Source organism: Capricornis sumatraensis, chromosome 7 (genome assembly GCF_032405125.1).
Source record: "Capricornis sumatraensis isolate serow.1 chromosome 7, serow.2, whole genome shotgun sequence".
NCBI lineage: Eukaryota > Metazoa > Chordata > Mammalia > Artiodactyla > Bovidae > Capricornis > Capricornis sumatraensis.
Genome location: NC_091075.1, coordinates 60,798,663 through 60,814,195, shown reverse-complemented (window position 1 = coordinate 60,814,195; position 15,533 = coordinate 60,798,663). Strand labels below are relative to the sequence as shown.

General features: G+C 38.8%; 1 protein-coding gene across 1 annotated transcript in view; it reads right to left on the bottom strand.

Moving 5' to 3' along the window:
* Positions 1-15,533, bottom strand: part of WDR19 (WD repeat domain 19) — a 78,212-nt gene that overhangs the window by 51,560 nt on the left and 11,119 nt on the right. The window contains exons 6-13 of the mRNA XM_068975170.1: positions 13,732-13,812; positions 12,466-12,578; positions 12,024-12,197; positions 5,447-5,517; positions 4,577-4,749; positions 4,375-4,489; positions 1,957-2,063; positions 873-995 (exon numbers count right to left, since the gene is read on the bottom strand). Coding sequence (XP_068831271.1) covers positions 873-995; positions 1,957-2,063; positions 4,375-4,489; positions 4,577-4,749; positions 5,447-5,517; positions 12,024-12,197; positions 12,466-12,578; positions 13,732-13,812 — 957 coding nt within the window. The remainder of the gene's footprint in view (positions 1-872; positions 996-1,956; positions 2,064-4,374; positions 4,490-4,576; positions 4,750-5,446; positions 5,518-12,023; positions 12,198-12,465; positions 12,579-13,731; positions 13,813-15,533) is intronic.

Genomic DNA, 15,533 nt, shown 5'->3' with positions numbered 1-15,533 from the left:
TTTAAACCAATTTAGTCAATTCTTCTAGAGGCTAAGCAAGGTAACAGGTATGATATGCTTTGAAAAATCTTTAAAAGTTTTTACAAATATAAATGTTATTACTAAACTATGCTTTATGTATATGTGGCTAATGTAACATCTAAGAGTACAGGGTGTTGATGGTTCAAATGACCAAAAGGTTGAAGTGGGATTCTCAATATTCAATTAATTTTAATTAAATGCCTGCTAAATGTAGGCATTGGATAGCTAAAGTTGAATGAGGTGTCTTACATTTGTCATCAAATTAAATCCTGAAAGCATCAAGATAAGGAAAATGAGACTGGAAGTGTCAAGCAGCAAGTAAGAGGACTAGTATTTGAGCCCAGGTTGTCCAGACTCCAAAGTCTGTCCTTTTCATTGTGCCATCAAAGTTGCTTATAGTTACAAAAGCACTTGATAATAGCAAATCACACCAAAGTGCTCTACATACATATATAATAATTTTTTGCACATATAATGCTTCCCAGGTGGCTCAGTGGTAAAGATTCATATATAATAATTTTTTGCACATATAATGCTTCCCAGGCGGCTCAGTGGTAAAGATTCTGCCTGCCAATGCAGGAGGCGTGGATTTGATTCCTGGTTTGGGAAGAGCCCCTGGAGGGGGAAATGGCAACCCACTCCAGTATTCTTGCCTGGATAATCCCAAAGACAGAAGAAAACTACAGTCCATGGGGTTGCAAAGAGTTGGACACAAGTGAGTAACTGAGCATATATGCATGTATGTGCATATAATATCTATATAACATATATATACACACACGTATATAATAAATTACAAGGTAAAAATGAGAAATTTTCCCATGTTCTATATTACAGAAGACAACACGTACATCTGTACCATAGATGAGGAAATCACCAGTTAAGGCATGACATAAAATACGGCACTTATCATCCACTGCTGGGAAAAGTCGCGTCTCACGTTCTTCTTGAGCATCCAACATATCACTTTCTATCTAAAACAAAGAATAATAGTGGCTCATAGACTTAACTGAAAAAATCTGGTTTGCAATATCTAGGGAGTAATGGGAGTCTTTTTCTTAAATTCAACTAAATATTTAGGCTCACCAGATAAACCACTTTACTCAGAAAGGTATCAGGCAGGAACCCAGCTTGCCAGCAAGGCAATTAAATATCCCTTTTAACGAGTTTCCCTGGTGGCTCAGATAGTAAAGAATCTGGCTGCAATGCAGCAGACTGGGTTTGACCCCTGGGTTGGGAAGATCCCCTGGAGAATGGAATGGCTACCCACTCCAGTAATTCTTGTCTGGAGAATTCCATGGACAGAGGAGCCTGATGGGCTACAGTTCAAGGGGGTGCAAAGAGTCAGACAGGACTGAGCGACTGACACTTTCACTTTCTTTAACGGTAATAGTCTTTGCAGTAGCCTCTGCAGTTGTCTTGTAGCTAATCTCTTTGGCTTCCCAGAAGTAAAGAGCCAAGAAATACATGTGGGAAGTGTCCTGGTTGAGAAGCCTCATATTTCAAGGGCCAACATCTCTTGAACAACTCATGGAGCATAGTTTCAAGATCCCCACCAGTGACAGGACCAAACACATGGGTCAATCAATTCCAGGAAGCCAGACCTATGGCATTCCCATCAGTTTTTATAACTTACTTATAGTTCCTTCTAGATGCACTTTACATGGCCATTTTTACATAAGCCATGTTATGAGCAGCACAGCTGAAATGTTGTTGGGTTTCTTGGGAACAGAGTTAAAGGGTTAACTGAGGGTTAATCTCATGAGGTTACTCTCATGACAAACTCAAAAGAGTTTTGTCAGTCCTTTATTACATACAGCTTTCTAGCTAGTCTGTACATGGTTGCTTCTTGACCAAAGTTCTTGATTATAAAACACTAGGCTATTCATTGTCATCACTGACCTAAGCAGGCCATGGGACACCAAAAATACTTACCAGATGTAATTGGACTTTGCCTTCAAAAAGTGCAGACGCATAGTCAGAATAAAGGCAAACACTGGCTACTGTCCCCAGATATTCCACATCTTTCAATTTTTTAACACCTGTAGTAATCAAAACAAACACAAACACAATAAAATATAAACAAAATGATCTAAGCTAATCATCTCCAAATAAGTTTTAAATGTGTGCCTTTGAAAGACTATTCTGAACCTGAAAGTTTAATTTTAGCCATTCTAAAGAAAATCTTAGTTGCCATATAAATTTGCCTTTAGGAATTTCATAGTGGTTCACAAGAAACAAAGTAATAAAAAATAAAGTCACTTGCAAAATAACCAAAAATTAAACCTTAGTGACAAGAAGCTTCATGGACCATCTGAGGATAATTCTCAGGCTGGCTCTGTTCCTGAGGGACATCTGACCTCCTGTGGGAAAGAGGAGAAGGAGGAGGAGGAGGAGAAGAAAAAGTGAGGCTCCCTTCAGATGTCAGTGGTTATTCAAGTATACAGTGGAAGGGGTAGGGAATTAACATTTATGATGCTGTGAAAGTGCTGCACTCAATATACCAGCAAATTTGGAAAACTCAGCAGTGGCCACAGGACTGGAAAAGGTCAGTTTTCATTCCAATCCCAAAGAAAGGCAATGCCAAAGAATGCTCAAACTACTGCACAATTGCACTCATCTCACATGCTAGTAAAGTAATGCTCAAAATTCTCCAAGCCAGACTTCAGCAATACGTGAACCATGAACTCCCTGATGTTCAAGCTGGTTTTAGAAAAGGCAGAGGAACCAGAGATCAAATTGCCAACATCCGCTGGATCATGGAAAAAGCAAGAGAGTTCCAGAAAAACATCTATTTCTGCTTTTTTGACTATGCCAAAGCCTTTGACTGTGTGGATCACAATAAACTGTGGAAAATTCTGAAAGAGATGGGAATACCAGACCACCTAACCTGCCTTTTGAGAAATCTGTATGCAGGTCAGGAAGCAATAGTTAGAACTGGACATGGAACAACAGACTGGTTCCAAATAGGAAAAGGAGTACATCAAGGCTGTATGTTGTCACCCTGCTTATTTAACTTATATGCAGAGTACATCATGAGAAACACTGGACTGGAAGAAACACAAGCTGGAATCAAGATTGCCGGGAGAAATATCATTAACCTCAGATATGCAGATGACACCACCCTTATGGCAGAAAGTGAAGAGGAGCTAAAGATCCTCTTGATGAAAGTGAAAGAGGAGAGCACAAAAGTTGGCTCAAAGCTCAACATTCAGAAAACGAAGATCATGGCATCTGGTCCCATCACTTCATGGGAAACAGATGGGGAAACAGTAGAAACGGTGTCAGACTTTATGTTTTTGGGCTCCAAAATCACTGCAGATGGTGACAGCAGCCATGAAATTAAAAGACGCTTACTCCTTGGAAGAAAAGTTATGACCAACCTAGATAGCATATTCAAAAGCAGAGACATTACTTTGCTGACTAAAGTCCGTCTAGTCAAGGCTATGGTTTTTCCTGTGGTCATGTATGGATGTGAGAGTTGGACTGTGAAGAAGGCTGAGCGCCGAAGAATTGATGCGTTTGAACTGTGGTGTTGGAGAAGACTCTTGAGGGTCCCCTGGACTGCAAGGAGATCCAACCAGTCCATTCTGAAGGAGATCAGCCCTGGGATTTCTTCGGAAGGAATGATGCTAAAGCTGAAGCTCCAGTACTTTGGACACCTCATGTGAAGAGTTGACTCATTGGAAAAGACTCTGATGCTGGGAGGGATTGGGGGCAGGAGGAGAAGGGGACGACCGAGGATGAGATGGCTGGAAGGCATCACGGACTCGATGGACGCGAGTCTGAGTGAACTCCAGGAGATGGTGATGGACAGGGAGGCCTGGCATGCTGTGATTCTTGGGGTCGCAAAGAGTCGGACACGACTGAACGACTGAACTGACTAAACTGAAGTACCTACCAGACCAACAGGTGCCTAAGAAAGAACAGGTGCAAAAGTAGATCACATATTTTATTCCATGTAATTTTTCTCATAACCCTTTACAAGTAGAAGAATCTTCATTTTCCAGATGAGGAAACCAAGGCTCAGAGGGGTAAAGAATTTGTCTACAGTCACCCAGCTAAAAGGGGCAGAAGGGAATTTAAACCCAGGGCCCAATTCTAAAGAACACAATCTGCTCAGGATACCACAGTGTCTTCACAACAAAGATAAAGAACAAAACCTTTCCCAAAACTATGCAAAATTTTTAGAAGATTCGCAAAAAACCATTTAAGCTAAGAAAGAGATGTCTGAAGAAAAACAAAGATTTGGTCTTAAAAGAAACTACTAGTGCTTCCCAAACAAACAAACAAACAGACAGACAAAAAAACAAATTATATGTTAGATAAGAAAACAACTGGATTTAGACTTGCCATTCTCGCCAAGGACATAAAACCAAGCTCGATTATTCATTCCCACAGCCAGGTGATAAAGTCCCACTGCTACAAAGTTGGGCTCCACGGCGACAGAAACTGTGATTGGCAGTTCCTATAACAGAAAAAAGGAGCAGTAGTGAATCAACTGTCAACACTGTGTTAATTTTATTGACAAGTGAAGAGAACACTGTTTTTGTACTCCTTCAACAGGGTTGGCTACGGTGACTTCAAGGAGGGAGGTGAGGTATGCAATCCTGGTGCTGCAGGCATCTCCAAGGATGGGGAGCTTGGTCAGGAACACGTGCAGCGAGCCCCTCTGGGTGGACAGTGCCAGCAGCTGGCCATCATCTGTCCAGGACAAGGTGCCCAGCCCTGAAATGATGGAGCACATAAAGGATTATTTTAAAACAGATATGCTGTTACAAGAAACCAAGCACACTAAATATCTTCACTTAAGCTACCAGAGGCATAAAAATCTTCAAAGTTTAAAAAAAAATAGTGGACATAGCTTTTATTTAGACTAGGAGATTCATCATGGATTGGCTTATGAGCATGAGCCCCGATGCATTCAAAACTGGCTCAAAGGGAAATATATCAGAATTCAGATTTTGCAACTGGATTTGGGATAAAATACAACAGAAATCTTTGAGTCAAAGTATATTCACATCCTCCTAGTCAAGAAGTTTTTTTTGTTTTTAGTCACTGAGTCATTTCCAACTCTTTTGTGACCCCATGCACTGTAGCCAGCCAGGTTCCTCTGTCCATGAGATTTCACAGGCAAGAGTAATGGAGTGGGTTGTCATTTCCTTCTCCAGGGGATCTTCGTGACCCAGGGATTGAATCTGCGCCTCCTGCAACGGCAGGTGGATTCTTTACCACCAAGCCAACTGGGAAGCCCAGTCAAGGAGTATGACCCAACATAATTACTAATAAAGAGGCTACTTGAGGGAATTCCAGTGAAAGGTGTAAATTTGCTTCCTCCTACAATGAATGCAAACCATACGTTAACAAACACATTACTCTCTTACTAAAATGATCAAACGCCAACTTGCTTCAGAAAAATCAATACCTTTATGTTCATCATCCAGGCTGACTATAGCATACATGTCTCTTAATTCTGCCAAGTCATGGATTTTAATGCTGAAAAAAAAAAATGTATATTTAAAATATGAGCACTAAGTTAAATTCAAGCAATTATAAGCTATGGAACAGGTCAGTGTTCTCCAAAAAGGGATGTACAGGAGGATCTATAGGGTTAAGGTAAGAAAATATTAAACTTTCCATATTTAATTATATTTTCTTTAAAATTTTTGTTTGTTGATAGGGGGTGGGAGTGGGGCCCAGCTTAGTTCTTTGATCTATAGTCAGGAACAAGGAGGCTGAAGATCCTGAGGAAAAGTTTGAGTCAGAAAACTTTCCCCTGAGCAGTACTGATTATTGTAAAATGAAGCAGGTTTCTCTTTGCAACGTGTCCTTCCCCCCCTCTCCCCCGATCCACTGCTCTAAGAGTTCCTTCCTACAAAAATAAGTGAGGTATAAAAGAAAGATTTGGAAAGGCCTAGGTGGAAAGTTCTGAAAAGTGGAGGTATAATGTTACTTCAAAGGGTTATTGTGAAGGGTAAGTAGGCTTATGCAAGTGAAACCTGTGTAGCATGATGTTGGGACCTAATAGTGGTATTTCTTTCTTCCTGTCTCCCTTGCTCTCTCCTTCCTTTGTCCATTCTCCACCCTCCCAGTGCTTCTTCTTCATATATTTTCCGTTTTCATTTAATTAAAATTTGTATATAATTGTAGGTCCACATGTGACTGTGAAATAAGAGAGAGAACAAAGAGCCCAGAAGTAAATCCGTACACCTACAGTCAATTACTCTTCAACAAAGGAGGCAAGGATACACAATGGGAAAAAGACAGTCTCTTCAGCAAGTGGCGCTGGGGAAGTCGGACAGCTGCACGTAGATCAGATGTTAGAGCACATCCTCAAAAGGGTGATGTGCACCCTTTTGTGCACACCACACACAAAAATAAACTCAAAATGGCTTAAAGACAAATCTAAGACAAGATAGTATAAAACTCTTAGAAGGGAACATCGGCAAAACATTCTCTGACATAAATCATATCAATGTTTTCTTAGGTCAGTCTAGCAAGGCAATAGAAATAAAAGTGAAAATAAACAAATGGGATTTAATCAAACTTAACAAGATTTGGCATAGCAAAGGAGACCATTTAAAAAAAAAACCAACAACAAAAACGAAAAGAACTTACAGAATGGGAGAAAGTATTTGCAAATGATGCGACAGACAAGGGCTTAATCTCCAAAATATATAAACAGCTCATACAGCTCAACAAAAAACCAAACAACCCAACTGAAAACTGAGCAGAAGACTTTAATAGACATTTTTCCAAAGACAACATACAGATGGCCAGTAGGCACATAAAAATGTACCCTCGACTGAGTTGCTTCCTATGTTCCCAGTCGTCAAATTTCTGAGTATAAAGTTGTTTGTAGTATTGCTTTGTTAGTGGTTTTCAGATCTGTAGTGAAACTTCTATTTCACTCATGATATTGGTGAATTGTATTCTATTTTTGTTATCCTTGCTAGAGATTTATCAATTTTTCCCCCCAAACCCCTAGCTTTTAAGTTTTTTCCCTGTTTTCAATTTCTGCTCTGTTACTTTCTTCCTTCTGCTCTGGGCTTGTTTTGCTCTTTCTAGTTTTTTGAGATAGGAACTCAGATAATTGATTAGATGTCTTTTCTCTTTCCTCTATATCAATTTAGTACTATAAATTTTCTTCTCAGCACTGTTTTAGCCACCTGAAATAGATATTGCTATGTACATCTATTGAAGATTGAAGACAGGAGCAGAAGGGGACAACAGAGAATGAGATGGTTGGATGGCATCACCAACTCAATGGATGTGAGTTTGAGCAAGCTCTGGGAGATGGTGAAGAATAGGGAAGCCTGGCATGCATGGGGTCACAAAGAGTTGGACACTACTGAGTGACTGAACAACAAATGTACATTTCCATTTTCACTCAGTTCTATGTATTTTCTAGTTTACTTTTAGATTTACTCTTTGACCCATGAATTATTTGGAAGTAGGCTAATTTCTAAGTACACAGAGAATTTCCTGTTGTTACCAATTTCAAGTGTGATTACATGATGGCTTAACACATTTTGTATGATTTCAATTTGTTGAGGTTTGTTTCACACTCCAGGATATGGTCTACAATGGTGAATGCTCCACAGGTGTCTGGAAAAAATGTGTACTCTGTTGTTGCTGGGTGGAGTGTTCTGTAGATGTCTGCTAGGTCTAGTTGGTTTATAGTGTTATCCAAGTCTGTTGAGAGTTTAACTAAGTTACACCATGATATAGCTGCTCTGGCATCTATTTTGTTTGGCCAAGTGGCCTGCAGTGATCTTAAATGAACACTAGTCCCTTTATGCACATACATGCCCTCTTCATAGCAGCCCACGGTCATAAACAAATATAAGTTCCTGATGTGATTTCACCAGTAGCCTTTGTGACCAACACCTTCACTTTATCTACTGTTATTTTCCGTTTCTATTGCCTTACTTTATTTTTGACATTCCAAGTTTCATTCTGTCACCTGTTATCTCCTATCTGAAGAACCTCCTTCAGTAGTTCTTTTAGAGGAAGCCCACTGGCAGTAAATTCTCTTCATTTTCCTTCATCTGAGAATGTTTATTTCACCTTCATTACTGATTGCTATTTTTACTGGATATAGATGGAAGTTTGGTTGACGATTCTTTTCTTTCAGCAATTTAAAAGTGTTATGAGTTTCCTCCTGGTCACTACGGTTTATGGTGAGAAATCTGCTGTCATTCAAAATGTTCTCTTCCAAACCTTTTCTTTGCCTTTAGTTTTTAGCAGTTTAACCATGATGAGTCTGGGCCTAGATTTCTTTGGATTTATCCTTTTGGGGGTTTGCTGAGCTTGTATAATATATAGGTTGTCTTTGGTCAAACATGAGATGCTTCCAACCTTTATTTTTGAGATTTTAATGACACAAATGTTAGACATTTTGGTAGTTTCAAGGTCCCTGAGGCTTTTTTTTAAATCTTTTCCTCTGTGTTCAGAATGGGTATTTCTATTGATCTATCTTTAAGTTCACCAACTCTTTTACTGTGATTTCTATTCTGATATTACAAATACTGTATTAATTTTATTTTTTCAGTTCTAGAATTGCCATTTGGTTCTTCTTTATAGGTTCCATTTTTTCCCCCCCTGAGGTTATGTTTCAGTCTGTTTTGAGAATGCTGTTACCTTTTGGAACCTTTTTATAATAGCTGCTACATGCATCACCTCAGCACTGGGGTCCTTTGATTGTCTTTTCTCAAGTCAGTCAAAATTTTCCTGATTCCTCATGTGTCAAGCAAATTGGGGTTATATTCTGGACAGTTTCACAATTATGAGACTCTGTCTTGTTTAAATCCCACGGAAGAAGTTAAATTTTTTTTTTAAGGAGGCAATTGGCCCAGTTGGGTTCGGGCCACACATTTCGACCAGCCTTCTGTGGGCTATGATTTCAATGACTGTTCCACTTCCAAACCCTTGGCAGTGGTATTCAGGTATGTCCTTGTATGGTCCACTCAGTGGCCAGTACAGGACCTGGGCTATGGTCTATCCCTTAGTTCAGTTCTCAAAGTCTTTGTCAGGCATGTAGGATATGATACACACACAAAGCTCAGAGATGAACCTGGGACTTCATAAGTATCTTTGTAGGATTACTTTCCAGAGTTCCTCCTTCTCTAGGACCTCCCAGGTATATCAGAATATACCTGGACTTCCCCTTGTTGGTCTTCCAGCACAAAAGCTGGGCTCTAGTTATTCTCCTTTGGTCTTCCTACAACTGCACCGGTGGCCAAGCAGTGAAAGGACAGAGAGAAAAATAAACAGCAGGGGTATGCCCCATCTTCTTGGGACCACAGTTCCCTCAACTGGAGAGGAAGGTTAGCTTCCTTCAGGGTTTCAGGTGCCTGTGGGTCCTTGCTGTCACTGCCATGGTGGACTGCTTGATGGCTAGGGCATGAAAGAACAAAGAAGTGGGGGGGGAGAGAAAATTGAGGGATTTCCCCAACTTAGTCTGAGTGTTAGGAGTTCTCTTTACTGAAAGTTCAGCCAGAACTAAAGGGCTTCTTTCAGAGCTCTGTCTGTCTCTGCTCCAGTGCTTACGTCCAGGTCTCAGGCTGCCTTGAGTCCTGGCTGAGACCAGAAGACACACAAGGAGACTCACCGCTGGCTCAGTGGTACTTCAAATGCGGGCTTTCTTCTCCAATCTGCCTGCTACTATTTACTTTTCAGAATCCTTACATAGCTGTTTCATGAGTTCTCTTCAGGTTTTATGGCTGTATTTGGTGAGAGAGACAGAGTCAAGGGTACTTACTCCCTGTTACCCAGAAGTGCCCATTTTATTTTTATGACTGATTTTTTTTTTATTTTTTTTTACATATTTTATTATTTTTTTTTAATTTTAAAATCTTTAATTCTTACATGTGTTCCCAAACATGAACCCCCCTCCCACCTCCCTCCCCATAACATCTCTCTGGGTCATCCCCATGCACCAGCCCCAAGCATGCTGTATCCTGCGTCAGACATAGACGGGAGATTCAATTCTTACATGATAGTATACATGATAGAATGCCATTCTCCCAAATCATCCCACCCTCTCCCTCTCCCTCTGAGTCCAAAAGTCCGTTATACACAGCTGTGTCTTTTTTCCTGTCTTGATACAGGGTCGTCATTGCCATCTTTCTAAATTCCATATATATGTGTTAGTATACTATATTGGTGTTTTTCTTTCTGGCTTACTTCGCTCTGTGTAATCGGCTCCAGTTTCATCCATCTCATCAGAACTGATTCAAATGAATTCTTTTCAACGGCTGAGTAATACTCCATTGTGTATATGTACCACAGCTTTCTTATCCATTCCTCTGCTGATGGACATCTAGGTTGTTTCCATGTCCTGGCTATTATAAACAGTGCTGCAATGAACATTGGGGTACATGTGTCTCTTTCAATTCTGGTTTCCTCGGTGTGTATGCCCAGCAGTGGGATTGCTGGGTCATAAGGTAGTTCTATTTGCAATTTTTTAAGGAATCTCCACACTGTTCTCCATAGTGGCTGTACTAGTTTGCATTCCCACCAACAGTGTAGGAGGGTTCCCTTTTCTCCACACCCTCTCCAGCATTTATTGCTTGCAGATTTTTGGATCGCAGCCATTCTGACTGGTGTGAAGTGGTACCTCATTGTGGTTTTGATTTGCATTTCTCTGATAATGAGTGATGTTGAGCATCTTTTCATGTGTTTGTTAGCCATCCTCATGTCTTCTTTGGAGAAACGTCTATTTAGTTCTTAGGCCCATTTTTTGATTGGGTCGTTTATTTTTCTGGAATTGAGCTGCATAAGTTGCTTGTATATTTTTGAGATTAGTTGTTTGTCAGTTGCTTCATTTGCTATTATTTTCTCCCATTCAGAAGGCTGTCTTTTCACCTTGCTTATAGTTTCCTTTGTTGTGCAGAAGCTTTTAATTTTAATTAGATCCCATTTGTTTATTTTTGCTTTTATTTCCAGAATTCTGGGAGGTGGATCATAGAGGATCCTGCTGTGATTTATGTCTGAGAGTGTTTTGCCTATGTTCTCCTCTAGGAGTTTTATAGTTTCTGGTCTTACATTTAGATCTTTAATCCATTTTGAGTTTATTTTTGTGTGCGGTGTTAGAAAGTGATCTAGTTTCATTCTTTTACAAGTGGTTGACCAGTTTTCCCAGCACCACTTGTTAAAGAGATTGTCTTTACTCCATTGTATATTCTTGCCTCCTTTGTCAAAGCTAAGGTGTCCATATGTGTGTGGATTTATCTCTGGGCTTTCTATTTCATTCCATTGATCTATATGTCTGTCTTTGTGCCAGTACCATACTGTTTTGATGACTGTGGCTTTGTAGTAGAGCCTGAAGTCAGGCAAGTTGATTCCTCCAGTTCCATTCTTCTTTCTCAAGATTGCTTTGGCAATTCGAGGTTTTTTCTATTTCCATACAAATCTTGAAATTATTTGTTCTAGTTCTGTGAAAAATATGGCTGGTAGCTTGATAGGAATTGCATTGAATTTGTAAATTGCTTTGGGTAGTATACTCATTTTCACTATATTGATTCTTCCGATCCATGAACATGGTATATTTCTCCATCTATTAGTGTCCTCTTTGATTTCTTTCATCAGTGTTTTATAGTTTTCTATATATAGGTCTTTAGTTTCTTTGGGTAGATATATTCCTAAGTATTTTATTCTTTTCGTTGCAATGGTGAATGGAATTGTTTCCTTAATTTCTTTTTCTACTTTCTCATTATTAGTGTATAGGAATGCAAGGGATTTCTGTGTGTTGATTTTATATTATGACTGATTTTAAAGTATACTCCATTTTAGGTTTTGTATCTGGTACACATTTAGTATTTTAGGTTTTATCCTGAGTGTTCAAGGCAAAGGTAAAGGTATCTTAGAAATTTTCAACTGCAAACATGTTCTAATTGTGCAAGTATGGTGGATAGATTAACATTAGTTAACAACATCTTGTTGAATCTCTTGACTACTCCTTAAATAAGCTTTCCTAGGAATACATGAATATAACTTACCAGTTATCACCACACGTAGCAGCTTTGTTAAGGGTCTGTGATACTGCAATACTGGTTAGACTGTCTTTATGGTCATGAGCCTGAAATATTTCTTGACCGATCTCTCGAATATGAGTGGAAATGACCACAAAACTTCCACGAGAAAAACCAATCATGATGTAGCCATCACCGTACCTACAGCAACAAAGGCAGTAATACAGTAAAAGGAAGATTAACTGTCATTTGCAATACAGTAATAAAAAAGTACCTTAACATTAAGGAAACAGAGAATATCATCTATCAAGGGTCTATTTGCCAGATAACATGCTAGGTAGTTTCACATGTTAAGTCTCAGACTGCAATCCAGAAAATGTCACATAGAGGAGTGAAAATGCTACAGACAAAAAAGAAACACATTATAATTGGTAAGGAAAGACTCTGTGTATTGTGCTTCTGTACATACCAGCTGTAGCAGACAATGTTGCCATAGTGCTGCTGAAACTCCATATCAACTGGGTTATCTGGTTCATTCAGATTAAAAAGAAACAAAGTTTTCTTGCCAACCACTACACTTATCTGCCAAAAATAGGAATTATGAGAGGAATGTTCAGTACTTCATGAAAAGACTAATAAGCAAATTCAAATAGCATAAACCTAATTTAGAAAAACAACTGAGCCAAATTTAGTGTTAAATGTTATAAATTAATAAGGAAACAACGTGACTAACTCAAAACATTTGTACCATTTTCCTAAAATGTAGTCTGGGAAGGATCCTTGGGTTTACACATACCCAATATACCCTTGGAAGTATACTAAAATAGCTCAATGGAATAACTTTTTAAAATTCTCTGTACCTCTAATAAGAGTACCGTGCAGTACAAGAAGGTAAGTGTGACACAGTTCCATTGGAATTAAACTCACATTCAGAGTATACCAACTCTTCTACCCTAAGGCCATCTGATTTTCATTCTGAACCACGTGGGACTACCTGTCCACACCTGTGTGGATAATCTAGCTCAGCTTTTTATATCATCACTTTTTCCATCACCGCAGGCCACTGGTCAATGTGGCTAGACTAGTATCCCTGTTACTCACAGGCCAATACTAAACTGTAATTCTCAGCTGAGAGTGTAACTGTATCGAGACAGAAGAGTACATTACCAATTTGGGCTCACTAAGCGTAATGGATATATATATATAAACAGAAACACTTTGGTATATTTCCTTGCTTTGAAGATGCTATCGGTTATGAGTCATTATCAATATAACATCTTTTTAAGAAATAAAGAAAAACATTACTTCATTAAATATATTCTGGTTGATTGTGAAAACCATCTGGACTTCAGAATGTTAAAATGTGGCAGGGAAAATAAATCTAAGGTGTTAAAAAAATAAAACTAGTAATTTCTGGCATTCTGGTCCCCATATCTGATAAGAATGAAAAAATCTAAAAGATATAGAAATCAATACTCTTGTTTTTCAAGGCGCCCCCACTGTTTTTGCTACCATACGGAGAGCAACAACAGCGCTACAGGACGCTGTCTTCAATTGTTTTGATGTTAGGTGGCAGCAGAAACAACATTTAGGCCTGAGAAACTGGGGTCTATGTTGGTTTAATAAGTGATGCACCATAATTATTTTAATGGAGATTCTGAACCATCCCAGAAAAGGAGACAGTATATCCTACAAAATTACCAAAATAAGTTGGGCCTGGATTTAGAACACTTACTGTGCTTTCAGCAGCGGAGGTTCGGTCATTAGTCTTCATCATGGAAAACTGCATGTCACTAGGCTCCGATCTCACTGGTATCTGTGGAGATGAACATAGTATCACCATGAATAAACCCCACATCCAAATTCCATTAACAAAACAGGGAACTTGCTTTCATTTCTGAATACACTGGACTGAATAACCTGAAAATCCCACTGCTACAAAGTTCTAGAAATTCAGGATGAAACTGAACATGTATCTTATTAAATGGCTAAGATAAGCCTGAAAGAAGGTAAGGAAGATTTCTGTGGCCCATAGGCAAAGATCAAACTGAAAAGCAAAGTGAGTGCAGGAACTGATGCTCCAGATATCTGGCTGATAAAGAGAGATGATAATGAACCCATTTGACTCGAGTGTTTCAAATGTTTCCCTTCTATACTCATTGTGGTCTAAGGTCCAAAGTTATACTCTGAGTGGTCTAGAAACTCCCTGCAGTGTTCAGCAAAAACAAATCTAAAGCCTCTTTCTTCCAAGGCTGCAAACAACTTCCTATAGTAGATAAGCTCCCAATTCAAAATGAGAAAATTCACAAGCAATGTACCAAGAGCAAGGGTCAGCAGATCTAAAAAGAACAAAATTATTGGAAAAAGATCATAAAATACTTTAAAAATGATTATAAACATAAAAGACTCAAAAATAGAAGAAAAGACAACACTTTCTTTAAAAGTCCAAGCAGGTTTTAAAAAAGAACTACAAAGTACTTTCCACCAATAAAAATTAGGGTCATTACAATGGGAAGGACTGATGGGATAGAAGATTAGATGTATTTGAAGAATAAGTGAACTGATTTGTGGAAATTACCCTGAAGATTGCACAGAGTGACAAAAAGAAACTATTAAAGAGAGATTAAGAGACATCAGATGGTCAAACATATGTCTAACAGTTGCTGCAGAAAGAGAAGAGCAAGGGCAAGAGGCAAATTTCAAGTAGACAATGACTAAGAATTTTTCAGAACTGACGAATGACAGCAATCTTCAGATTTAGGAAGCAAGACAAGCAGGATAAATAAAAAATAAATCCACATGAGTAACGATGGAGTGCTTTGCAGAATAGCCAAGTATAAGCAATTCGGAGAAAATACCAGATGAAACAATACTTACAATGTATGCTTTGTTTACTAAATTACAACTTTAGTATGTCATATTCTGGAAGCATAATTCTTGGGATTAAAAATGGGAGACAGTTATCTTGTATGTAAATAACAGCTCAGTGGTAGAGGCTTCCTGGGATGTTAGATGTGGAATAGTATTCTAAGGTCATGTCTTGATTTCAGTGAAGAAAAAAATGCCAGTATCTACTGATGATGTCTGGTATGGACACAAGAGCTGGGCCTGTAGTATTAGAATTCTAAAGGATAACAATACAGATTGATGAAAATTACAAGGTTTCTAGAAACTATTTTTACAGCAATGCCTTCCCTAAGAATCACTGGAATCACGCTGAGTTACTTCTACCTCAGTTTCAAAGCTTTCCAGATATAAGAACCAACTTTCTTCTTCAGACTTCTGCAAATTCTCAAAGCCCAAATTTTCAGTCATTCCAGTCTTGAACGAGCCATAGTAAGTTTTTCCTCCTATCTTTGTTCTGTTCTGCTTGGAGTGAATGACAGCAACTGATAAAAGTCTTCCAATATCCTCTATAACAAGTTTTAGCAGGGTACATGGTCACCTAGGGAGACTAAATTTGCAGCTTTCCATGGCAGCACTTAGGTTTGACCATATGACTAGGTTCATGTGATATGAATGGCAGTAATGACTGCA